Below are 26,199 nucleotides of genomic sequence, written 5' to 3'. Positions count from 1 at the left end.
GTGAAGGATAGTCAAATTAAGACTTAGAAAGTCTAGTTGGCCGGAGTGTAGTGGCTGTTTTTCCTAAGACTTGCTAAAAGGTTTACATGTCAAGCATTTATGTTTCACAAGCACTCTGCCCAGCCCCACACCCACCTCTAAACATTCAGCTGCTGAAACATCTGAACAGGTGTACCTCAGTCATCTTCCATAATCACAATAAAAGTTAAAGTTTGTAAGGTTCTCTCTTTTTTTGTCTCTAGAATCCCACTATGCCTATCCATTCCTTTTGCCCATTCCATTGTGAGAACGTTCTGTTTTTAGCTAGTATTTGACAATTGAGTTTCTCTTGGCACTTCTCATATGTGTTTTCTTCATGCCTAGATTGAACCAAAGAATGGGCCATTAAGTGGTGGGATTTTATTGACCATAATGGGGTCTAATTTGGGCGTCCTATCTGAAGATGTCAAAAATATAATGGTGGCAGGCACTGAATGTATTTTCAAAGAGGAGTTTTATTCTGTTTCTACCAAGTAAGTGTTTTTCTGGTGTTTTGTATAACAGGGATGGGGAATCTGTATGCAAAGCACTATAGAAATGTGTGTGTTTGCTTTTTAAAAAAAGACAGTCCTGACAAACATGGCAATTAAAGTGGCTTTAAATAGATAACTTTTGAGGTATTTATGTATGGCAATGAATTGTAACTGTTTCATTATATGTTGAACCACAGTTCTGGAGATAAATAGCATGTTTATCTTTACCTTGCTGTAGTTTATAACTGTAATTAAGAGGCATATAATAAGAGCCACTTTGCGAAATGATCTTATAGCTTTAACTCCAGTCTGTTGCTTTTTCATATCGAACAGCTTACTAATTTACTTTGACATTAGATGCATCAGTATGTTACCTCCTGCAGTCATGTTTTGTTAAAGCTCATATTTTCAAATCAGGAAAGATTTATATCCCAACCATTAGCAACCTTACACACTAAAAATAATTCTTAACTTAAATCCTGTATACAAATACTGCCACTGAAGGTAATGGGCTTGTGCCATTCAAATTTAAAGATATGCCAGCTGTAGTGGATTTGGAATGGGCCAAAGCCTCTTGTGCCAGCACAGCCGCCCTTGGGCCAACCCATCTGCCTTTTGCTGGTTGATCTAAGATCTGTCAGCACAATTGTGGTCCAGGCTGAGATCAGCCAGCTGAAGAGCCAAAAAAAAAAAAAAAAGTCAGTGGGGAGGGTACAGAAAGGAAGGAGCTGGGTGGGAACTAAATTATGCCAGGTTGAAACGTTTCACTGCCTAGACTCACAGCCACTATGTTGGCACAGAATTAGGCCCATTTCAGGGTAGCTCATTTCTAGGCTAGTAGAGGTCCTTTTTAAGGAGAAAGGCAGGGTAAAAAATATTTTAAATAAAATAAATTTAGCACAGTCTCACGTAATCAGATCACCTAACTCTCAAGCCACCTCAGTTAATAGGGTTTGTGCCCTTAGTTATCCTTTCCTGCTGAAAATTGGTGAAGTATAAGTTAGCTGTGGCTAATTTAGATCCCACTGATGTAAACAGATTCACTCAGTCACTGTCCAACCTAGTGATTTTAACTTTATTTTTAGAAATATTTTGAATTTAGTAGACTATATTACTAATGATAGCATAAATGCATAATTGGTATAAACAGCATGCTAGGCTTAGATTTTGGAATTTCTTCTAGAAATAAATTGGCAAGCTTAATGGCAAAAAAAAAAAAAAGAAAGATAAAACTGTTTTAAATTGTTTATGTATAATAAGCAATTCTGTGTTGACCTTAACTCCCCCTGTCAAAGTAAGAACATAAGAGGAGCCCTGCTGGATCAGGCCAATGGCCCAACTAGTCCATCTTTCTGTATCTCATAGTGGCCCCACCAGATGCTTCTGGGGCACACGAGACAACACCTTCCTTTTTATTTATTTATTTATTTATTTATTTATTTATTTATTTATTTATTTATTTATTTATTTATTTATTTATTTATTTATTTATTTATTTATATGCCGCCCATCTAGACATAGTCTACTCTGGGCGGCTCACAACTTAGAAGATAAAAACAATTTAAAATATACAGTTTTACATTAAAAACAAAATGATATAAAATGTAATATAAATTTACAATTTTAACAGTTAATTTAAAGCAAAGAGTCCCAAGATGGCAAGAATAAAAGAAGAAAAATAAGAATGACTTAATTGACTGAAGGGCTTGTATCCTGTGATGGGCTTTTCCTCCAGGAATCTGTCCATTCCTCTTTTAAAGGCATCGAGGTCAGATGGCATTACCACATTCTGTGGCAGAGAGTTCCACAGACTCTTTGCCACAGACAATACGCTCGGTAACGAAAATATTTTCTTTTGTCTGTTCTCACTCTCCTGGTTCTGGTATTGCATGACAGGGAAAATAACTTCCCTCTATCCACTTTATCCATTCCCTGCGTAATTTTATATGTCTCAGTCATGTTCCCCCTCAGGTGCCTTTTCTCTAGACCAGAGGTCTCCAAACTTCAGCCCACGGACCACATCCAGCTTGCCTTGCCTTTTTATCCAGCCCAGGCATAGGAAGAGGAGGGAAGGGGGACCCAAGCAATCCTCTGTCTTTGCAAAGACAGTGTCACCTTTCTCTCCCCTTCCTGAGTGGGGATACAAAGAGGAGTGAAGCCAATCTAAGTGATCCCCCACCCCCACTGTCTTTACAAAGGCAGTGGGGGTGGGGGATCGCTTAGGTCCCCCTTCCCTCTTCTTTCTATGCTTGGGCAGAGATAGGAAGAGGAGCAAGGCCTGATAGAAGCAATATACTGTATTGTATATAGTTTAAGAACTTTTAAGAAGAAAGCCTATTATAACTTTATACAGAATTTCTTTGGGAAAATGATGGTTTGGGGTAGTTATCCAAATCAACTAATATGGAATTTATTTATTTATTTATTTATTTATTTATTTATTTATTTATTTATTTATTTATTTATTTATTTATTTATTTATTTATTTATTTATTTATTTATTTATCTAAAATATTTTAGTCCACCTCTTTCCTTAAAAAGGATTCAAGGTGTCTTAGTCATTAAAAGTTAAAACCAGTAAGTATACACATAGTATAAAGCAGGGGCCCCCAACCATCAGGAAAAATGCACATTTCGATGTCTGTTTTTGCTCTTGTATTGTTTCCAACCAGGATTGTATGTGAGGTTGGAGGCGTGTTGGAAAAAACAGAGGGTAACATTGAAGTTGATATAAAGGGACAACAAGGTCAATCAACAAATGAAGTGATGTTTACATATCAGGTAAGTGTGTTTTTGTCAATATCTTACTTTATTTCACACATAGCAGCCATGGTGCACTTGCCTAGTTATCGTGGCAAATGATATAACTCTTGGAAGCAAATTGCTTCAGCTTAAGAAATCTCTCCAGACATTATCTGTTGCATATTGAGTCATGTGACTCAGCATGCAACAAGTGATACCTACAGACATTTTTTCGCCTGAGGCAATTTACCTCAGAAATTATGTTTTTTTGTGTAGCTATGCAAGAGGATTTCAGACAGAATCTTGTATTTTCATTGACAATTAGATATATCGCAAGTGCTTACTTGCTGTAAACAATGCAATGGCCTTTCTTCCTTCAGCCTGGTTAGACAGTTTGCCCTGATTTCCTGCATCGTGAAATGATCATCTTCTAATAGAATTTAGAAATCCATTAAGTGTAGTAGAATGTTGTGCTGCTGTAAGTAACATGATTCACATCAACTGTACTACAGATGGAGGAAAAGGTGTTCTCTTCCATTCCTGAAAAATAATTAGTGTCACTTAAGCATTAAAACCTAACCCTGGGGAAACTTTGCAAGCATTCCGAGGGCTCTAATACTTCTACAGCTGCAATTCCATTCTTTTACCCTAAGCCTAATTAATTAATTAATTAATTAATTAATTAATTAATTAATTAATTAATTAATTAATTAATTAATTAATTAATTAATTAATTTTTTAAAAGTCTTCAAGCAAGCACATGAGTTATCAATCAGCTTAGAGTTCTGATTAATGCTGTTGGTTGTTCCTCGCAGTCTGCAACGTGAGCAATAGGACATTAGTGGGACTATGACGCAGGATTCAAACCCCAACTTGGCCATAAAAATCGATGTGTAATCTTGGGCCATTTGCAGCCTCATAGTCTCTAATGTGGTGATGGTGATGATGCACAGAACATAATTTTCTCTAAAGAATCATGGGAGCTGTAGTCTAACCAATGACTTTATGGCTGAAAAGTTCTTTTCTATGTCACTTTCTACTTAATAAGCAGACCAACAGAATGCCAAGTCTTCAGTGAAACCTTACACTGGATACTCCCTCCGTCTCTCTTCTCCAGAGTAAGTTTTGCTTAGGAGAAAGAATGCCAGTGATGGAGGACTGGGGGTGCCCAGTGGATTGAAGATGTGGTGTTGCTTATGAATTGAGCCATGTTCAATTCTGCTTGCGGTAAAAATCAAGAATATTTGTGTAGTTGACCACTTCTCCTTGAATTTTTGCCTGCCTCTTAAGAAGATTTTGTTTTTGAGGCAGGCCATACTTGCCTCAAGACAGTTCATGCTTTGTTCTTGAGCAAGTAATCATGACAGCAAAAATAAGTGCGTAGCTACTGAAAACATTACAGTTGTGCATCTCAAAATGTTTTTAGTTCTATTGTTTAATTGAAGAACATGGTGTAAATTCAAAGTCTTAGGCCAGTGGAGCATGTTACACTATCACTTTGAATGGAGAAGTGGACAAGTTGTTCCCTTCTCAAAGGATAAGCCTCAAATTCCTTTTGCCACAAAACTGCTGGATTGCTCAGTGGTTCAGGTCTCTGGTATGGAGCCAGAATTTGGGAGTTTGAATCCCCACTGTGCCTCCTTGACAAGGGGTGGACTCGATCATTCCAGCTCTGCAGATCTAACATGATGAGATATGATGAGATGAGATGTTTAAAGTTGCATAATGCCTATGAAACACTGTTGAACTGGATACAAAGCGTTAAAGATCAGAGGGGATTTTTATTAAAAAAAAAAGAAATCTAAAATTTTTGGACTATAATAGCTATTGAAATGTTTTGCATTACAGGAAATGGGCATTAGATTATTCCCTGGGGCATTTGGTTTTATGCTTTCACAATTTCAGTTTTCGTGCTGAGTAGCAGCACAGAGGAAATGAATGTGGTCAAGTTATAAGAAGGAAGTCAATGGATAAATATAGAGCACTGGACTGTCGGCCACAGCAGCAGTGAGAGAATTGTCACATTTGGGGCATTAGCTGTGGAAGTTTAGTTTTGTTACCACCACCACCACTTCATTTCTAACCAGGATTGCAATGTTGCAAATAGATGTATGGGATGACAACCGTTTCTAATGTAGTTTATTATATAACCTTGACTCAATCAATTTAAGAAGCTATATGGAGAGCTGTGGTGTTGTTTTTTAATTCTTGATCAGAGCATTATGATTGGTTAGGGAGGAATTAGCTGATGGTCTGCCTAAGAGCTGCATGGATTTCTCGAGTCATGAAACCAAGTCTGTTTGATTCTGCTTGCATTTTAACCAATTTATCACAGTGGTGGTTCCATTACAGTCTATATAACAATGAAATGGAGCATGCTGGAGTAGTGAATTTTATTCTGTCACAATAGGGGCTTTTTATAAGAAGGGACCTGATAAACCTCCACACCCACTTTGAAAGAAGAAAGCTCCCTAAAGCATCCATAATGTCTCCAGGCACCATGATGACATGCCATTTTCATTTTAAAAGTCTTCCTTTTTGGGGAAGCATAAAGTTTTGAAAAATGTTTTGATGGCTATTGGAACAGTTTGATCCATGTAAAAAGTGTGTGTGTATCTGTGTCTGTCTGCCTATGTGGCTTTTCAAAATGGATTGTTGTGCCTTACTGCTTTGAATGTGTTTTGGTGTTGCTTTTGTTTACTGTTTGTTGGTTTGGGGGATGATATTTGTTTAATCCTTTATACCAGAGGTCCCCAACGCCCGGTCCGTGGCCCGATGCCAGTCCATGGCCTGAGCCAGACCGGGCCGCGGAGACAGACCTCCCACCCCTCCCTGCACGCACTCATCCCCGCACAGCTGATTTGCGCATGCACACAAGCGTGGGGGATGCTCCGCCTTCCCCAGCTGATCCGCAGGGTGAAAAAGGTTGGGGGCCCCTGCTTTATATTATGTGTATACTTACTGGTTTTAGCTTTTAATAATGTAAGCCTCCTTGAATCCTTTTTAAAGAGTGAGGCGGACTAAAATATTTTAGATAAATAAATAAAAATTAAATTCCATATCAGTTGATTTGGGTAACTACCCCAACCCATCATTTTCCTGAAGGAATTCTGTATAAAGTTATAATATGCTTTCTTCTTGAACCACCTGAAAAAAGTTCATAGTAGAAATAGTCATAAACAAGTATTAGTTTGTAAGCCCTTCTAAGCTAAACTCTGCATTACTGCTCATGGTGGGTAAATATTCAGGGTTGGCCTAACTGAATGCATTATTGAGGACAGACCAAGTTTTTCTACATTTGAGAAGAGTTCTTGCATTTACGTGGTGACGTGGTGGCACTGCAGGTTAAACTGCAGAAGCCTCTGTGCTGCAAGGTCAGAAGACCAGCAGTTGTAAGATAGAATCCACGCAACGGAATGAGCTCCCATTGCTTGTCCCAGCTCCTGCCAACCTAGCAGTTTGAAAGCATGTAAAAATGCAAGTAGATAAATAGGTACCATCTTGTCAAGAAGGTAACAGTGTTCCATGTCTAGTCGTGCTGGCCATGTGATCACGGAAACTGTCTTCAGACAAACGCTGGCTCTATGGCTTGGAAACGGGGATGAGTACTGCGCCCTAGAATTGGACACGACTGGACTAAAATGTCAAGGGGAACCTTTACCTTACCTTGCATTTAGGAACAACCCACTTTAGCTTTGATAATATGAGTTTTTTTGATGATGGTTATCATGCTAGAGGCATCTGTGTTTTATCATGATATCAGCACTGTCTAACCAAATAGTAAAGGATTTAAAACCTCACGTGCAACCCCTGTTGTGCGTAGTTTCATTCTTAAAAGAGCCTTCCATTAAAGTTATAGCACTAAAGAAAGGTTTATGGCTTGCTTTATTGGCCCATTAAGGAAAACATTAGGTGTGCTGAGACAGCTTTGTTGAGCACCAGATGATGATATTAAAAGTGTGTGTTCCCTTTTTTAATGTTCCAAGAAAGAGCTTCTTCTGAATTAAAAATCATGTGTATCACATTTAATAACCAGTTCTGATGAATAGTTTTTAGTGTGCATGCTAAAAAGTTGGTAGAAGCAGGGGACAGTGAACAAACAAATGTTGAAAAAGTCAGGTATTTTAATTCTCATTGATTTCAGTAATAGGCTTAAGTATGTGTTAACTATACTTAGTATCTCTCTAAGTGAAATCTTTTTAAAGTGCCTAAATATGGCTGAAAAGGATCACCGTAAGCCAGAATTGACTTGTCAGCACATGATTATTATTTTAAATATGGCTAGAGAGTAACAAGTGAGGTGCTGTATGGTTAGATTCTTTATTCATTTGCAAGTGACTATAAGTGCTCTCCAGGATTCCACAGGTCTGTGTTGTATGCTAGGACTTTAAATGTAGAACCCAGCATGCACGGAATATATACCTTTAATGTAAATTACATAGGAAATTCATTTGCAAGGCCTGGGTGTCACAGTAAGCCAGGGTTTCTTACAATCTCTGGCTGTCAATGCATTACTAGCATTATAAAACAGCCTTTCAGACTGTGATTTGTTTGTTGTGCATTATTATTTATTTGCAAGCCCCCACAGTAGCTTGCAAAGAGAAATAGCATGACAGTCTCTGTTTGCAGGCTAACAATCTAAATTTAAGACACAGCACATAAGGAATAATATACAGGCTGGGAGAAGGAATAAGACAAATTCAGTTCAGAGAGGTTAGCTGGAAATAGGTCAGGTAACTTTTTTGGAATATCTGTCAGGAGGTGACGTTTGAAATGGCTAATAGCATCGGATCTCAGCAGGACTGATGCAATAGATCCACTTTTCTTCTCTGCTGGAATGGTGTACTTCGTGGCATAGAATAAATATACCTGAACTACCATTATAGTCCAATCTTGAGCCAACAAAGCCTATTTTATGTGTTGTAAAATCAGACCTATACCATTAGGTTTTGTCAGAAATCCATCTAAAACCATCCATTAGATGTTCTTCATTCTTGTAGCTTCTGAGCTGTTTCACTCCGTAAGAGAGTATGGCTGGATGGAAGATGGATTGACATTATTACAGTGTTAGAAGTTTTCTCTGGTTCAGAAACAAACAAAAATCATGGTATCTTTTGGCAAATAATCTAGCAATAAAATATAACCATAGTCAATAAAACGTAACCTTTGCTTTGTACTATAGTCAAAACAAAGCTAATGAATTATGAATGGCAGGGCAGAGAGTAGAAAGTGTTTTCTGTTGCTCAACTATTGGGGTCTGGTTTTCTGCCTTTGTCAGTTTTCTGTGTATAGTGTTAATAAAATACCATAAGAGGATAGCTCAGTGGTTTAGGTATCTGGTTGTGGAGCCAGAGGTTGGGAGTTTGATTCCCCACTGTGCCTCCTGTGAGAAGAGCCAGCTTGTGTAGTCATGGGTAAACTGCACAATCCCAGGGTGCCTCCCAGAAGAAGGGAATGGTAAACCACTTCTGAGTATTCTCTACTTAGAAAACCCTGGGAAGGGTCAGCATAAGTCAGAATCAACATAATAATAATAATAATAATAATAATAATAATAATAATAATAATAATAATAATAATAATAATAATAATAATAATAATAATAATAATAATAATAATAATAATAATAATAATAATAATGATGATGATGATGATGATGATGATGATGATGATGATGGTGGTGGTGGTGGTGGTGGTGGTGGTGGTGGTGGTGGTGGTGGTGGTGGTGGTGGTGGTGGTGGTAAATACCTTGGAATACTAGAAGCAGATAACATCATGCACACCAAAGTTAAAGAACTGACAGATCAAAAGATCTTCCACATCAAAAGACTGGAAAATCTTAAAATCAAAATCATATTGTGGAAAAGCAATCAAAGCCATAAACACACGGCTAGTTACAGTCATTAGATACCCAGTGGGGATAATAGATAGGACCCAAAATGAATGAGAGGAACTGGATCAAAAAATACAGACATTAACGAACATGCATCATGTGCTACATCCAAGAAGCAATGTGGACAGATGATATTTACCATGAGAAACTGAAGGTCGTGGATTACTGCAAATACAGCAGGTAGTAGTAGAAGAAGAAAGAAGCCTAAACGATTATATAATTGCAAGTAAAGAAAAATTACTTAAGGCGATGAAAATGGAGAATATTTTGAAAACAACAAAGGTTCAATATAAGATACAACAATTTGAAAATAAACAGTTGGAAAAGTAAACCGCTACATGGACAAGACCTGAGAAATATTGATAGCAATCATGATGATAATTCAACATGGGCATGGCTAACACTGGGGACCATTAAGAAAGAAACCAAAGCCTTGATTTTTGCTGCACAAGAACAAGCACTCCAAACGTGATGAAAGCTAGATCCAAGGAATTAGTGCTTCAGTGGTCCCCATAGTTATTGGGGCTTTGGGAACAATATCAAGAAATGTCACACAGTATTATAAGCAGTTGCAGATCTCAGAAATAACACTATTAGAGTTACAAAAACAACAATATTAGGAATGGCATATGTACTGTGCAGTATTTAACAGATACTTAGGTTTTTTGTTAAAATTTGTATTTGTTATATAATACTAGTCAACGTTTTTATAATTTTGACTGTATCTATTTTTAATCATCATCATCTTCAAATATGATTCTGCTCATAATCTCCCATTTTTTCTTCACTAATTCTGGAAAAAAAGGTAATTATTACTGTTTAGAAGGTACTTTCATTAGAGTGAAGATGGAATTTAACCAGTTTGTGATTTCCTTTATCACAGGATCCTGAACCTACAGGAATGCATCCTCAGAAAGGCCCCCAAGCTGGAGGAACTGTCCTAACAATCACTGGCACAAACTTAGACACTGGCTCTATTCAAGATGTCAGAGTTCACCTTGATAATGAACCCTGTAAAGTGTAAGTAGAAAACCAACAGTAGTCCTGATGCCTTAACAGTAGATGACCATTTATGTAACAGATTTCTAATCTGTAGTCTAAATCTAACTGCTGGCTCCAATTAAAGTAGACCCTGTTCTGTCCTTATCTGAATCAGTCAACATCTATTTTAATTCTATTAGTTTATTGGTTCTCTTCAAAAAGCACACCTCTAAGAATCATAGTTTTAGGCTGGAGTAGTCCCATTGAATCCTTGGGGATTTGGTGAGCCAACTTCATTGATTCAAGTAGGCCTACTCATTGAGTATTGCTTATTGATCTTGAAAATGTTACTTTTTTGAACAGAGGTTGCTAGACTCCCCAGCCGTTATAGATGTGGATGTAGTCACTGAAGCATTCAGGGAACATCTGCCCAAAAAATAACTTTTCCAAGTTCACTGTATGTTCAGAAATCCTAAGTAGTAGGGTGGGATGGTGTAATAGCCTTGGTACTTCTCCTTTCTGAGGCAAAACAGGCTAGAAAGGACCCATAGGTATGTTACTTATGTGTCTATTGACTTTGAGGCTGTGCGGATTCCAGAGCTGCAAAATTACACTGTTCTTGCCTTCCTCCCAGTCTGTAGCATGTAAAAGCTTACCCAATATCTTCTTAACCCTTGGAGTTACAGCCTAAGATAGACCCTGTACAGCACTTAACTGTCCCAAATTCCAATCCAAATGTATATTATTAAACATTTCAGTTAAAATGAAATGGAGAAAGAGAGGACTGCATTCAAAATAACCGAGCAATGATGTCTAAGACTTTTCATTTGCAGAGATTAGGATCCCCAGTAGTAGGCCTCCATTGTCATCACTTTCATGTGGAGCTCCCCATTGTCCACAAAGTTTCCACAAGGAAAATTAAGGGCAAAAGACCTAGCAAGCTGAAAACTCCTGTATGTATTTGATGAGCCTCAGAAGGCGTTGGGATGTTGAAGGAGGACTGACTGACAGCGAAAAAATAATCAGCCAGTGAGGTGAACCATAATAGGCAGAAGGGGTTGAGGAAAAAGAGATTAAATCCAGCTATTACTTCTTGAGGGTGAGAAATAGGGAAGATGTCTGGCCTTTTCTTGTCATACACTTCTTATGGGTTCAAGAGGGAAAATTACACTGTCTATGTGACAGCATGCTTTGAGAATTATAGCTAAAGAGGATCTTTTGGGTAGACAAGGAGGATTCCATTACTGATGGGTGTTACGCACTTCGGAAAGTCTGATTTTGGCAGAATCCCCATGGTTAATGTAACATACTCTGGCCTTTGAATGTTTGAACTGCCTCCACTGTAAATGTTGTATGAGAAAAGGAAAATGGATAATTTGTGTAGAAGCCACAAAGAGCGTTGTCGGCAAATGTCAAGTTTGTTCGTCATGATGATATCTTAAATAGAGCTCTGCTATTTGTACTGTTTTTGAGTTCGCTTTGGCTGTGAGTATAACTGATTAAGATGGAGGAAAGAAGGAAAAAGAAGCTACACTCTCTTCCCTTCTACATTTATGTGATTAACTAACAGCAGTCAGGAAGGATCACCAAGTCACCTGTTAGGCAACCTCTTGTAAATTTTTGTTTGTTTGGCTACCATAAATTCAGGACAGTCCTCAAACAATTGAACGGCAAAATAGGTGGAATGACAAACAACATACAAGGCTTGGCTGTAACAGACCAAAGTTGACGTGTGGGCAGGGGTACTCTAGTGTTGCTGGCTGCCTGTCACTTGAGTAGAAGCCCACACCTGCTGGATATAAGATACATTTGCATCACTCTCTACAACAGATACAATTGCTCCCTACCAGTAGCTACCTGAAAATTTGGCTGTTTTGGCTCCAGGATAGACTTAAGCTATGAAACCACATACATAGAGTCTCCTTTAAAAAAAAAAAAAAAAAAAGCCCTGCATTGGGAATCATGGGAAGAGACCACCCTTTCTGAGCCCTTCCTAATCTCTTCACAACTAAAGAAGAAGAAGAAAATAGCAATGACTGAATGGGCAACACTGAACAAAGAGAGTTTTGCACTGATGCCAGGCCAGTGCCTAGCTAGAGGAAGTTACCTGAAACTGTACAAGAGGTGGACCCCAAATGGAAAGTCAAGCAGCCTTAGCCACACCATTCCTTTAGTATCCTTGTTCTCTGTCTCTCCTCTACTCATCTCTAATTCCAGGAACAAAAGGTTTCCATGTCACCGTTTCTTTTCTTGTAGTTTTGGGCCTTGATGCAATATCTTATTGCCATAGTCAAAATCCACATGAGTGTAGTTATGCTGAATCACACAGTTGGACAATTGTTAATGCAGGCACCACTGCATGTGAATTGCACTGTTTAACTTGCTTGTACAATTGAAAATGCATTGAATTGCACCTTTAATGCTATTTCTATATGTTTGTTATTGTCTGGACTTCATAGAATGACACCAGTAGATGCATGCCCTAACAAATGTGATTGAATAAATGTGAACTGATTTAGTTCTATTTTAACGTTCATCTAAATATCACCCAAGCAATGTTGATGTATCTCAGACCATGTGGTTAAGAAGTAGTTATGGGGTCTTTTATACCATAAGATGATACTAACATTGTTTATAACCTAACTCTTTTTCTCTTTCCCCCTTACTTCAGTATCGAGTTTGGACCAGAAATAGTTTGTGTTACTGGTCCAAACAGCAAAGAAGGGCCTGTTCCAGTAACAGTGTGGCATGGAAGCACCAAAAAAACAATAGAAAATGAACAGTTTACCTACAGTGAAAACCCTGTCATTACCAAGATCACCCCCGAAGTCAGCATTCGCAGGTAATGAAATGTTTCTGTTGTAATGATGTGTTCAGTGCTGATGAATTGAAATAGTGGTGTCTGTTTCTTTTTACAGTGTAATTATTAGATAACTACTACTGTTTGAGCAATCACAATCAATCTAACTGTATCTTTCTTTCAAAATGGACTTCCAATACTTACAGAGAAGGCAGTGTTCTCTTCGTCCATTTCAGATTGAATGACAAATTTATTAAACGTTCATATGACACTTTTTTTACTGTAATAAAGCAACTGACTTACTAGATGGGGTTGAATTTAAACAAAAAGTCAAGCTGTTTCCTGTTTAACACAAGAGTTATACTGAGTTGGATCATTGGTCATGTAGCTTAGTATTGTCTCCAGAAGGATTAAAGACATGTATCTCTCCAGATATTGTCAGACAGTTACTCCCTAAACAGCTAAGCCTTGAGTAAGTGGAGGGTCACACCTTCTCCATCCCGTTCTACATTGTCTGGCAATGTCTCCCTGTGGTTTCAGACAAAAATCTTTTCCCAGCTGTATCTGGAAATGTAAGAGATGAGACCTGGCCCCTTCTGCATGTAAAGCATATACTCTTCCAGTCACTGATGGTGTAATGTGAGACTCAAAGGACTCTACTGCCTGAAGACTATGCCAGTAGTCAGCAGAATTAGACTTTAAAAAATCAGAAAGCTGTAGCAGCAGTCTTTCAAGGAAAATCTGTTGTTTAAAAAAAATGGCCAGGCAAAAAACAAATTACTTGGGTCTGAGAAAATGAAACTCCTAATGTGTTGCATGCTTCTTGCCAACAATGGTGCATCCTAGTAGTATAAATTAGTGGTGCTGTCCTTTTTACTGGACTGATCCTGAAATAACCCACCTCAACCAAATTATGTATGTTTACTCATTAAAAAAAGAAAAAAATAATAATTACATGCTATCTAGTTGATTTCAACTCACAGCAGCATTTTCGAGGGTTTTCTACATAATGAGTACTCAAAAGCGGTTTACCATCCTTTCTTCTGGAGCTGCTCTGTGACTGTGTAACTTACCCAAAATTACACAAACCAGCTCCTCTCAGAAGGCATGGGGGGAATTAAACTTCCAACCTCTAGCTCTGCAGCCTCATTGAGCTATCCAAACAGCTATCAAAATAACAGCCTTAGCAGATCTTCTGAGGAGAATTTGCTTCTAATGTTCCTTATGCATATGGCTATATGGTGTGCAGACTTGCTAAAGTACTAAACAGGATCAGAGTAATATCTACAGAAAAGCAATGAGTAAGCAATCAGTGAAATGCCAAATAGTATGTGAGAGGGAAAACAGTCTTTGACCAAAATCTCATCCACTCTCATTAGTCATGCATTAGTGATTCAGTGTTCCAGCAGGTGACATAACCTTACCACATTGACGCAAATATTGTATGGCTTCATATGTTAAAATGCGAGTTGGGATGGGCAGGAGGAGGGAATGAGTTGTGGTAAGGAGTAATGTCTTGTGTTCTAATCCTACCAGAGGTAGTTCCAGTCCTACTAGAGGTTGGATGTCCTCGTGACTATTTTGACTTTGGATAGTTCAGCTCTAAACAATTACATTGTACTGCATTTAAACCAGGCTCCCATGGTCTTCAGCCAATAAGCTCACCTCCTCCTCCTCCTCCTCCTGTTTATTTTACCCCAAATAATGAGCTGTAACAATGTCTACCTTTATATTCTCTTTATGTGACCAAAACATTATTTCTTTCTGCCTTTTATATGTTTCATAATTGCTTAGTGTTTATTCATTTGCTTTAGTATTTCTGTCTTAATCATCTGGGGTCTACAGTGGTGAACTGCTGCCCACCATCTTTTGGAGCCACATGGCTTATCAATTTATTGACTGATGGTTAAAAAAAATGTATCCCGTACTTTTCTAAAGCCAGTACATAATGACACAAAAGCCAGTCAGCCCGATAAACCAAATTATGCCAGTGTCCCCAAAGAAAAAGCTTTTCTGATCTCCCTGTCAGATGTCGATGTTATATAATTCAGTTGGCTATCATAGGAAGCAACAACAGATACCTTTGATCATGCAAGACTACACATAGGTGGTATATCACGATTTTGAGAACCTTCGCATTAGTATACTTACTATTGGTATGGAGGATTTTTGGAGGATCAGTAAGGCATGAAATTTGAAAGAAATGTGGCTAAAAGCACAATATTTTAGAAAAGAGACATCATATTTTTAATCTTCTTCCAAGGGTGACCTAACAAGTTCAGATATAGTTTGTGTCTCATTTTCTTTTCCATTCACAAAATACTTGGGGTAAAACAACTAAGGCAGTTGCTTTTATGCAAAGTTGAACATATATAAATCAAATAAATAAATAAGCACAAGTAGAAAGTATACATAATGTTTTCTTTGCTTTGTATTTCAGTGGAGGACGAAATATTACTGTAGTTGGTGCTGGTTTTGATATCATTCAGAATTTTTTTGTGGAAGTTATATTTAAGCCTTTTGGAGATATATCTTCAAAAAGGAGGAAGAGGGAGATAGAGGAACAACAAAAGGTAACCTTTGTTTCTTATTTATAGCAAGAAGGGAGAGCCTATACAGGATTTACTGACTGACTGACTTGTTTAAATGTCACCTTTCTCCCCATAGGGAAACCAAGGCAGATCACAACAATTAAAACTGTACAATCATAATGAATTTAGATTACTATAATTACTATACTTACCTATATTTTTAAAAAATGATTTTATAAAGATGTAACGTTACATAAATTTCATAAATAGAGCATTCCCCAGATCCCCATTTATTCAGACTACCTGAAAAGGAAGGTGTTTGCCTGGCAACAGAAGGGCAAGAGGGAGAGGGCTTCTCAGGGCAGTGCATTCCGAAGCCTTGGAGTAGCCACGAAGAAGGGCCTATCTCATGCCCTCACCCAATAAGCTTGACAAGGTGCTGGAACCAAGAGGAGGGCCTCCCAAAAAATCTTAAAAGCCCAGTAGGTTCATAGGGGGTGATATGATCCTTCAAATAGCTTGGACCCAAGCTGTGAATGGCTTTATAGGTAATAGCCAGCACTTTTAATCAAGTCCAAAAACAGAATAACAGCCAGTGAAGATGTTGTAATAAGAGAGTTACCCACTCCCTACAGCCAGCATCAGTCAGCAGTCTGTTTGCAATATTTCAAACCAGCTGAAGGTAGCCCCATGTAGAGCACATTGCAATAATCCAAGAGAGATGTAACTAAGGCATGTGTCACCATGGCCAGTTCAGACATCTCAAGGAACAGGCACAGTTAGTGCACCAGTTTTAATTGGGCAAAGGCATTCCTGGTCACCACTGAGACCTGTGCTCCCAAGATTAGAGTTGAGTCCAGGAGCACATCCACTCTGCGGACCCCACTTTTCAGGAGGAGTGTAACCCCATCTGGTAAAGGCTGGATCTCTATCCCCTGATTTGCCTTGTGATTGTCCAGGAGCTCTCATGCACTGGTCTAGGTACAGAACAGCTTCCTTCGAATGAGATGGAAAGGAGAGTTTGGTGTCATTAGCTTACTGATGGCTCTGAACCCCAAAACTCTGGACAAGCTCCCCTAGCAGTTTCATGTAGACATTGAACAACATGGGGGACAGAACTGAATCCTGGGGGACCCCGTAGGTCAATGGTCAGGGGTGTCAAATAGGATTCCCTCAAACTCACTTCAGAACTCAGCCATCCAGGAAGGATCAGAACCACTGTAAGACAGTATCTCCAAGACCCATGCCAGAAAGTTACCCCAGAAGGATACCATGATCAGTAGTATCGAAAGCTACTGAGAGGTCCAGCAGAACCAACAGGAACACACTCCCTTTGTCCAGTTTCCAGCGTAGGTCATTCACAAAGGTGACTAAAGCCATCTCTGTTCCATAACCAAGCCTGAAGCCAGACTGAAGTGGATCTACCATATTTCCCTGAAAACAAGACAGAGTCTTATATTAATTTTTTGCTCCAAAAAACACATTAGGGCTTATTTTCAGGTTTTTTTTTCATGTACAACAATCTACATTCATTCAAATACAGTCATGTCATCATCTTCTGGTTGCTACACAATGGTCGAGGGCGGGCTTTCACTTAACGGGCTTATTTCTGGGGTAGGGCTTATATTATGAGCATCCTGAAAAATCATACTAAGGCTAATTTTCAGATTTGGTCTTATTTTCAGGGGGAAAGGGTAGGTACTCTGCATCATCCAGGAACCTTTGGGAGTTGTGATGCTACCATATGCTCAAAAATGGAATGTTGGAATTGACTAATAATTATCCAAATCAGTGGGATTCAAGGAGGGTTTTTCAAGCAAAGGTCTTACTACTTATCTCATTTAAACACTCCTTTAGAATGGCATTCACCACTCTTCCTAATGCCCCTCTGGCTGTTTTTATAAGTCAGGAAAAAGCAAGGGCCCAGCACACATGTGGTGGCTTTCACCTCTCCAGAGATCCTGTCTGCATCCTCAGGCTGCACCAACTGAATCATATCCCTATAACAAGACAAACAGGGTCTCAAGTTATATTGACAGAACCTATGTCAACTGCACCATCTGAGTCAGAGCAGATCCAAGCATCTGAGAAATGCCAAACATACCCTTCACAGCAGGCTGTTGAGGGCTCATCATTTTATCTTGTGGCCATCTGTGCAACAGGCCATTGACCACCCAAAAGAGCTCCCCTGGACGGCTCTGCATTTGCTGTGCCACCTCTGCCACAGAGTAGGTTTTCAGTCCTATTTCAGATCCTCAGAATACTTGTTAGTTTTGGTAGCTATCTAGAAGCTCAGGAGGGACTTCCTAAGAGTTCGGAAGACTTAACAGTTTTCACAGTTACGCTTCTGGATGGGGAATTTGGGGAATATTAGTCCAAATTAGCAACTCTTCCAAACTCTGTCTTTAATAATAGTCAGCATTTACTAATTTATCTTGTAATTTTTAGACCCTGACAAAAATTTGCCTGGCATTGTTGACTTGTAATCTGGTAGCTTTTTTTTTAAGTCTGCTATTATTATTTTATTAATTGTTTGTATGCACTGATCGGAGAAATCTCTTAGCATATGGGTAGATTTAGAAGCTCATGGTACATTGGGCTTGTAGGTACCCTGCACTGCTGACTGATCTTACTATGAGATTCAGATCATGATCTTAAGAATTGATACTGTGATTCCAACTTATAAAAATAAAAAAAATGTTTTAAAACTGAGGAACAATTCCAAAATAATTGTTTAAAATGTCCATATGCCATATTTTGTCAACAAGCCAGAATTAAAATAATAATTACATTTGTCAAAACGTTTTGATAACAGGCAGTAGAATGAACAGCCAGAATATACTTACTCAGTGGAGAAAAATATTCAAAGTGCAAAAAAAAGTCAAAAATAACTCAGGTGTTGCACTCTTCTCAGTTAAGGTAAACCATTTTTCTAATGAGCCTCCTACATGATAGGATGTCAATCTTGTCATATTGTGAAGATTTTAATGGGTCACCTGGAGATAGCGAACCTGCACAACTGTGCATACAATTTGGTGTGGAAATGATTTCTTGAACAGGCCAAGAAGGACTTACTTGATACTGCCTTGTGTATCTTGAATAGCTGTGATATTATTATCGGTAGTCCTTCTGCTGATGCCAGTTACCAATATTCCACTTCATTATGGGCATAATTCCAGTGGCCAGTTCATCGCTTTCCAGACTTCTGATAGTAAGCATCACAGTTGTTACCTGAACTCCTCAGATGGCAAACAAAGCAGTCTACTTCTGAGGTCTTACGCAAAGCCTTACCAGCTTGATAGAACCTTGCATTCCTCTGTAACTTCCAAGAGCTAGGGCCACATTTATGCACGCTGCAGAGAAATTAAATTCAGTGCAGTATCAAATACCAATAATAGTACTGTATTTAGGTGTTGATAGTATGAAAGAGGGTGACAATTGGGACAGTGTTAAAAATGTATTGAGCATTTCAAAAGACACCACTGAATCCTCTTTGTATGCTAAACTACATCTACTATCCTCTCTTCTCAAATGGTCTCAAAATGTTGTTCAGTCTCTGTGGGCCGGACGTCCCCTATTTGCTTCCCTCCACATCTGTTGGACTATTATTTTCCTCTACCCTAGGCAGCAAGACGCATGGATGGCTGAGGATGATGGAAGTTATAATCTGACATGCCTAGAAATCATTAAGGTTGAGGAGATAGCTGTTTCAGGGTTTTTACAGTTTCCACAGCACAGAGAAATGTTTACTGTTACGCAGTTTCATCAACAGAAATACTTAGCTTCAAAAAAGTGCAGTAAAATGTGCTCTATCAAGTGATATAGGGAAATAGCAGTTCCAAGTACTAATAGCCAATCTCTGTTTTGTTTTTTAGTTTGAAGGCAAAACTGTCTCAAAAATCAATGACACTGCAATAGTCTTCTTATCTCCACCAGTACTGGAGGATCCAGAAAATTATAGAATTGCTGTAATTATTAAAATGGATGGTCATCAGGTTGAAAAAGACTTCCAGTATGTTGCTGATCCAACCTTTGAAAACTTCACTGATGGTGTCAAAAAGCAGGTCAACAAACTCATTCATGCAAAGGTAAGTGTACTGGGAAAATGACTGTTCTCTCCTGGTCCTTCTCCAAGTCTACCTGCCAAAAAATACTTTGGATTTTTTTGTTTTGTTTTATGTAACATAACATGAGGAAATATGTTTGGTCAGAATAATTTTGTTTCTGTTTTCAAAATAGTGGTACAAAATGATGGGGGGGTGTGGAGAAAAATGCTACTGCCTTTTAAGGAAGTGGTTTCTGCCTGCACTGTCTAGAAATAACTCTTGATTTGTTTGTCACCACTGGGATTTCCTGATCTTATCTGCTACCGAAAACTGCCATTTAGTCCTCTCTGGATAGCTTCTCTGACATTGTTTGGACATCTTCATACCTCCTTTTGCCACAAGGGGATGGAAGGGTATTACGATGAATCTGTGCCTATGTTCTCTTTGTTCAGCTGGAAAAAGCTTGTACAAACAAGAACATAGTGAGGTAATCTATGTCAGCTTCCTGGAGAGTATTTTTTCTTCTTCCACATAGATATCCAACCCATCTCTGCTTTAAGATGAAACGACAGAAAAGATTAATGTATTAATCATGAAGTTTCTATCCTCTGTCCACCACCGCCCAAAACACTCATCTCAAAACACCCTGAAAATAAGCTGATAGCTAAAATGGCTTAGTGTTCATTTTTTCTGTCTAGGGTAGTAATCTGAACAAAGCTATGACAATAGATGAGGCTCGTGCGTTTGTAGGAGAGGAGCCCTGCCACATAACAACTCTGACCGAGAAGGATTTATACTGTGAACCACCTGAAGAACAACCCCCACCCAAGCGAAGACAGAAGAGAGATACAGTTAATAACCTGCCAGAATTCATTGTAAGTCACTTTTCTCTGTGTTTCTAACGACATATATAAAGAGTGTTGCATTCAGGGTATCTTGTTTTAAGTGACAATAATAAAGTGGCTCCCTGAACACATTATTTGTGCTTCCTGGAACATGGGTGGGAGGGGGACATTCTGCTTTGTCCTACATGTTGTCTAGAGATAGAGGCAGCATCTAAACTGAAGGTTCCAAATGTTTATGATTAGAAAGCATTGTGGAGCTATTCCATCGTGATTTTTCCCTTTACTGGATATTTCCTGGTTTTAAAAAATGGGGGTGTGAGAGAAGCAAAGGGAAAGCATGAGAGGGCTGCAAACTGAAAACAAAGCTAGTTAGATTCTCTGCAAAGTTCAGTGAATGGACGCTCCTGAGCCATGTCATTTGGTATAAAGCCAGTCTGTGTCTTTGTTCTCCTTATTGACTGACGTGTCTTTCTTCTATTGGAGTTTGGCCATTTTGAATTTCTACTTTTAAAGACTAAATGAGATAACTAGACAATTATGTTCTTCCAGATACCTGGAGTATAATTTTGTAAATTTGAATTTGTTATAGTACTCGTATATATTACGAGCTGGGTACTTGAATTCTGTTTTTTAAAAAAAAAATAGTGAAAAAAAGCCATGAATCAAAGCATCCTGATGCATATTTAAATAGCCCTGTATGATCTGATTGTTAGCTTTATGAAGTGCAATGATTTATCTAGGTGAAATTTGGCTTCAAAGAATGGGTCCTAGGAAGAGTGGAGTATACCCAAGTGAGTGACGTGCCACTGAGCCTTATCTTGCCACTGGTAATTATTCCTATGGTGGCCATTATCTTCACCTCAATTTATTGCTACAGGTAAGATCCAGTTTTCAGTCTTCAAATATTATTGCAGTGTCAGTGGAAAAGCTGATGGTGAGGTAAAATATCCCTGCAGAGAAGTGTGACAAACTTTTTTTTCCTTAGTAGTCCCTATATTCATGCATGTACTTTTCTGTGAAACAGAAAATACAACATTCCTTCCATTTGGTTAGATATCATTGATGCTGCACATCTGTCTTGAATCTGTACCTGTGTATGTGCATAAGTGTGTGCCAAATGAAGGAGATAGGGATAAACCTGCTTAGCATTTCTGCATGCCTTCCTGGTTTGGTAAACTGAACATCTTGGCATGTGATAAATTTTCTGAGCTTCTTATACAAGGCAGATGTGTGTTTGGTGAGGGTGATGTGGATAACTCCCCTTTTAGCCACAGGTAGCTAGGTCTCTTAGGGCAGTCGGGATACTCAGGTGTTTTTGGACTGAAACTCCCAGAAGCCTTTACCACCAGCTTGGCTGGGGTTTCTGGGAGTTGCAGTTCAAAAACACCTGAATAACCCAAGGTTAAGAACCACTGTCTTAGGGGACGTGGTGGCACTGCAGGTTAAACCGCAGAAGCCTCTATGCTGCAAGGTCAGAAGACCAGCAGCCATAAGATCGAATCCACGCAACGGAGTGAGCTCCCGTCACTTGTCCCAGCTCCTGATAACCTAGCAGTTTGAAAGCATGCAAAAATGCAAGTACAGTGGACCCTTGACTTACAGACGGCTTGACTTACAGACTTTTTGAGTTACAGACTTCTCTGGCTGCAAAATTTAGGTTTGACTTGCAGCCTGAGAATTGACTTACAGACCAGAAAAAAACCAAAATGGAACAAAAACGGCCTGTTACGGGATTAATCGGTTTTCAATGCACTGTAGGTCAATGGAGACTTGACCTACAGACTTTTTGACTTGAGAACCGCCTTCCAATACCGATTAAGTTCTCAAGTCAAGACCCCACTGTAGATAAATAGCTGCCACCTCAGTGGGAAGGGAACAGTGTTCCGTGTCTAGTCGCGTGACCACGGAAACTGTCTTTGTACAAATGCTGGCTGTACGGCTTGGAAATAGGGATGAGCACCACGCTCTAGAGTCGGACATGACTGGACTAAATGTCAAGGGGAACCTCTACCTAGCTAGGTCTCACCCTTTAAAGCTACTTAAGCTTAAGCTTTAAAAAGCATATTGAATAAAAGCAAGTTTCTTCTGATACAGCTATTACTCCAACTTCATAAGCAAGCCATGGAAAAGCCAGTAGTGATTATAATTCAACTTCATTTAGGAGCCACCTCTTTTCTTTGAAAGACATTGACATATTTAACTCCTTGGAGTAGGTTTGTGAGCAACCCTTGACACAGTAAAATCAATACAGCCATGTAAATTTTCCACCAGTGTAAAATTTTAGCCCATCTTTTTCTCTCTATCTGTTCTGTTTTCTCATTTTTAAATTATCACAAGGAGGAAGGCTGTACTTCTAAAGAATTTTGCACAGCTGTGTTGTAAAATGATTTATGTTTTTTTCTATCGACTGTAACTTTTCCACACACTCTGTTTCTATTCCTTATAGGAGGAAGAGCCAACAAGCAGAACGAGAATATGAAAAAATTAAATCACAACTTGAAGGCTTGGAGGAAAGCGTCAGGGACCGGTGCAAAAAGGAATTTACAGGTATGACTGATGCCTGATTCTTGTAAGCTCTCCAGAGAAATTTCAGGATGTGCTTCTACTCTGTTACTGTCTCCCTTAAAATGTCTTGTGAGAATATTCTGAAGACACAACTCTTGTTCATTACAGCATGTCAACATACCCACTGTATAGTCTTCTGGCAATTAGATCCAGTGGCCTTCAATAAAAAGTGTGTGTAAAAGAAACTAACAGAGATTTTATTTTAATGGAAAATAATAAGTAGCATGAGCTAAATTGGCAGCAGAGAAAGAATCATGCATCTTTTATTCTCAGGATGTTTCTGCTAGGGACTTTGAATCCATTCACAGTCCATTAGGAGATTTTTTGAAACTTGTGTAGCAGCTAGACAGGAAATTCTGAATATAATTTAATTATTAGGAAAGTAAGGTGTTTCTGAAGCAATGAACTACAAATAAAAATCTGCTATAATGTCACAAAAGAAACAGATGACCTGATTATTAGAAGGAAATCATTTTTTTTTTTTTTTTTTTGCTTCCCTGCTTTTTGTCTTTTTGTGTTCTTTTAACAGTGAAATTTCCTGTTCAGGAGCTGCAGTCTTGCACACAGCTCTGCTGTTGATCCCATTTTCAGAGCGATTTAAACACTTTGTACTAGATTGCAGCCAAAATCACTTTGTACATAATGTTTAAAATCAAAGAACAATTATATATTTCACTACATCGTTTGACATCAATGCATCTTTTTCTGTTCGTCACAGAGAATCACTGGTATATTGCCTTTATACCTGGCAGCTCCCATCTAGTTTCTGCTGTACCCCCTGTCCCTAAGACTTGGGCTGCCTTTCCTGCTTTCATCCCTTTTCTTATACTGAATAATCAGTTTTACAATTCACCATAGAGTTTGCACAGGAAGTATAAAGATATTCACCAGAAAGTATTTTATTCTCTGAGTACTGGAACTTTGGAATAAAGAGAGTTATATAGTCAATTCAAACTCCTGGTATGGCAGGCCATTAGATTACCTTGGTATTCCAGTCATTCAGGACACCAGAAGCCCTCCAGCTAACATGACATGACAAAGTAATTGTCCCCTGTGTCAAAACTTAAAAGTACTTGGTTTAACCTGATGTGTTGTCAGTAATATTTGATGAAGCTTATAACCTTCCTTTATGCCATTAGAGTAGTTACGGGCTATTGAACGTTGTGCTTTATTTCTTCATCAACTGTTATGTATCTCCTTGATAGTATAAAACCATAGCAATAAAAAAAGTAATTTAAATAGTATAGCAGATTTACTGTAGCAGTGTCAGACAAAATGTACAAGAAATTTGTAACAAATACTGCCATGAATCTTGGATTAAAAAATCTTAGCAGCCAGCCAAAAATCTACACACTTATGTGTTTATTGTAGAAAAGCCAGGTGTTTTATCTTATTCGCTCATACTTAGTATTATGTATTCTTGTCATATTGCATCATATTCTATAACATTGCTATTCATGGCAAGAAACTTGTAAATTTTTGTAACCTCTGTTCTTATCAGGTACACTGAAAATTATGTAATTTACCTAAGTGTGCACCTTAATTGATTCATTGAATGATGACCTGCAAGTTCCAGATAGGACTCATTTAAATATCCCTATGTAGCATTCCATGACATTCACATAATGCCTGAAGTAGCTTACAACAAAGATAAATGCAGCTCAGAGTAAAATCCTTTAAAATTCCACAATGAATTTTCAGCCAACTAAAAATTCCAATGCTGGACATGAGGCACTAGTTAAAGATAAGGAAGATCGGCCTGCTGGAAGAGATTGCTGAAAATACAGCTGTTTCTACTTTCAGATAGGAAATGCCACCTCGGTGAAAGCCCCATGCCCTTGCAATTTATGGCTAGAACTACACATTTGTAATAATCCACTGCAAAGGTATTTATGGCAGATTAGCTGCAAACAGGCATGAACCCACATGTATCAATGTCCTGTGTTGATAGGATTCCTCCTATTAGTACATGTCAGAGCGACCAAGTCTAAATAAATGCACACATCAAGCCTCAGAAGGTGACTGTCCATAAAGGCGATGGGATTGGAAGAGAGAAAACTAGGACCCAGAAAGATCAGATTTAGGCTGTAGACATCCAATGGTGGCAATAGAAATCCCTTGGAAGAGGGCACCTCATCCAAAGCCCTAAGGGTGAGCTCTCATCAGTTGAGCAACTCCGAAGCATTCCAACCACCCAAGCACGTGTGTCTCTGTGTATCCCTCTCTCCGTCTTTCAATTTGTGGGTTCCCCAAAGCATTTCATCTAGGGGCACCTTCTGAGGGGCATAGAAACCAGTCACAAGCCCTACTGTGGTTCGAAACAAAATGTACATTGGGCACCATTTTTAAACCGCAGAAGGGTTTGTATCATGTGCTGCAGCAGAAATTGCTGCAAATGCCACCTGGTGTTTTTTTTCTTTCTGGAGTGCTCCATTTAAACCCTCATCCCTTTTAAAGATGGGATGCAGAACAACACTTTCCATATTGACAGGAAGAACAAATGTATTGTAGAGTCTTTAAGCCTAACAAATTTATTTTATTTGTAAGCTTTCCCCCATCAAGTTTGGAGCAAAAAGAGATTTTAAGGTATGTTGGACCGGTGCCATTTTAATTTTTAAAAGTTATCACCAGCACTTTGAACTGGACTCAAAAGCAAATAGTAAGCCCAGTGAGTTAAGATGTTAATAATATGCTTCATGTGACTTGCCTGTAAAGAGGCAAGCCAAAAAAAATTGTATTAGTTGTAGCCTCCAAATTTACTTCAAAGGTAGCCATATAGCACACTGCAGTAATAAAATGGGAAGTTACTAAATCTTTCAAAGCAGGCTATCTCTGAAGGGACCTGAAACAGGTCCTATCTGTTCATTTCATGCATTTCTTATTTCCAGCGTGCTGTCCAATCTTGCATGAGCCAGAAATGAGAGTCAATACAAGGCTATACAAAGAGTAACAAGCTTGCTTTTGTAATGCAGGGGTAGAGGAGGGACAAAAAACACCTTTTTATGGTGTTGCATAAGATCTTGTCTTCCACCTAAATAGCCTTATATGCCAATGGAGTGTGTGGAGTGAGTATATTTCTGCTTTCCCTTTTGAGAGCAGCTCAAGGATGTGATGTAGATACCAGTATGAACATTTCCTCTCTTTCCCAACTTGACCCCCCAAAATATTAGATGTTAAACAGGGAAGAGGTGGTCTAACTCTTGCGTATTCCTGTCTTCCTGCTCTGAGCTTAAAGGCATGTCTGCTCTGAGGTAACTTGGCAGAACTTTTGGAAAACTGGACTA

The 26,199-nt window shown here is 38.7% G+C and overlaps 1 protein-coding gene across 2 annotated transcripts in view; it reads left to right on the top strand.

Annotated features, from left to right (window-relative positions):
* The window catches only part of PLXNB2 (plexin B2), a 385,384-nt gene that overhangs the window by 322,084 nt on the left and 37,101 nt on the right, over positions 1-26,199 (top strand). For both annotated transcript variants that reach the window (XM_020797233.3, XM_078376762.1), the window contains exons 16-24: positions 364-512; positions 3,185-3,293; positions 10,031-10,167; positions 12,800-12,970; positions 15,369-15,501; positions 19,335-19,547; positions 20,204-20,380; positions 21,091-21,227; positions 22,797-22,897. In XM_020797233.3, the coding sequence (XP_020652892.3) occupies positions 364-512; positions 3,185-3,293; positions 10,031-10,167; positions 12,800-12,970; positions 15,369-15,501; positions 19,335-19,547; positions 20,204-20,380; positions 21,091-21,227; positions 22,797-22,897 (1,327 nt within the window). The remainder of the gene's footprint in view (positions 1-363; positions 513-3,184; positions 3,294-10,030; positions 10,168-12,799; positions 12,971-15,368; positions 15,502-19,334; positions 19,548-20,203; positions 20,381-21,090; positions 21,228-22,796; positions 22,898-26,199) is intronic.

The sequence above is a fragment of the Pogona vitticeps genome, chromosome 5 (assembly GCF_051106095.1).
Source record: "Pogona vitticeps strain Pit_001003342236 chromosome 5, PviZW2.1, whole genome shotgun sequence".
Lineage (NCBI taxonomy): Eukaryota > Metazoa > Chordata > Lepidosauria > Squamata > Agamidae > Pogona > Pogona vitticeps.
This window is presented reverse-complemented; position numbering and strand designations above follow the sequence as displayed.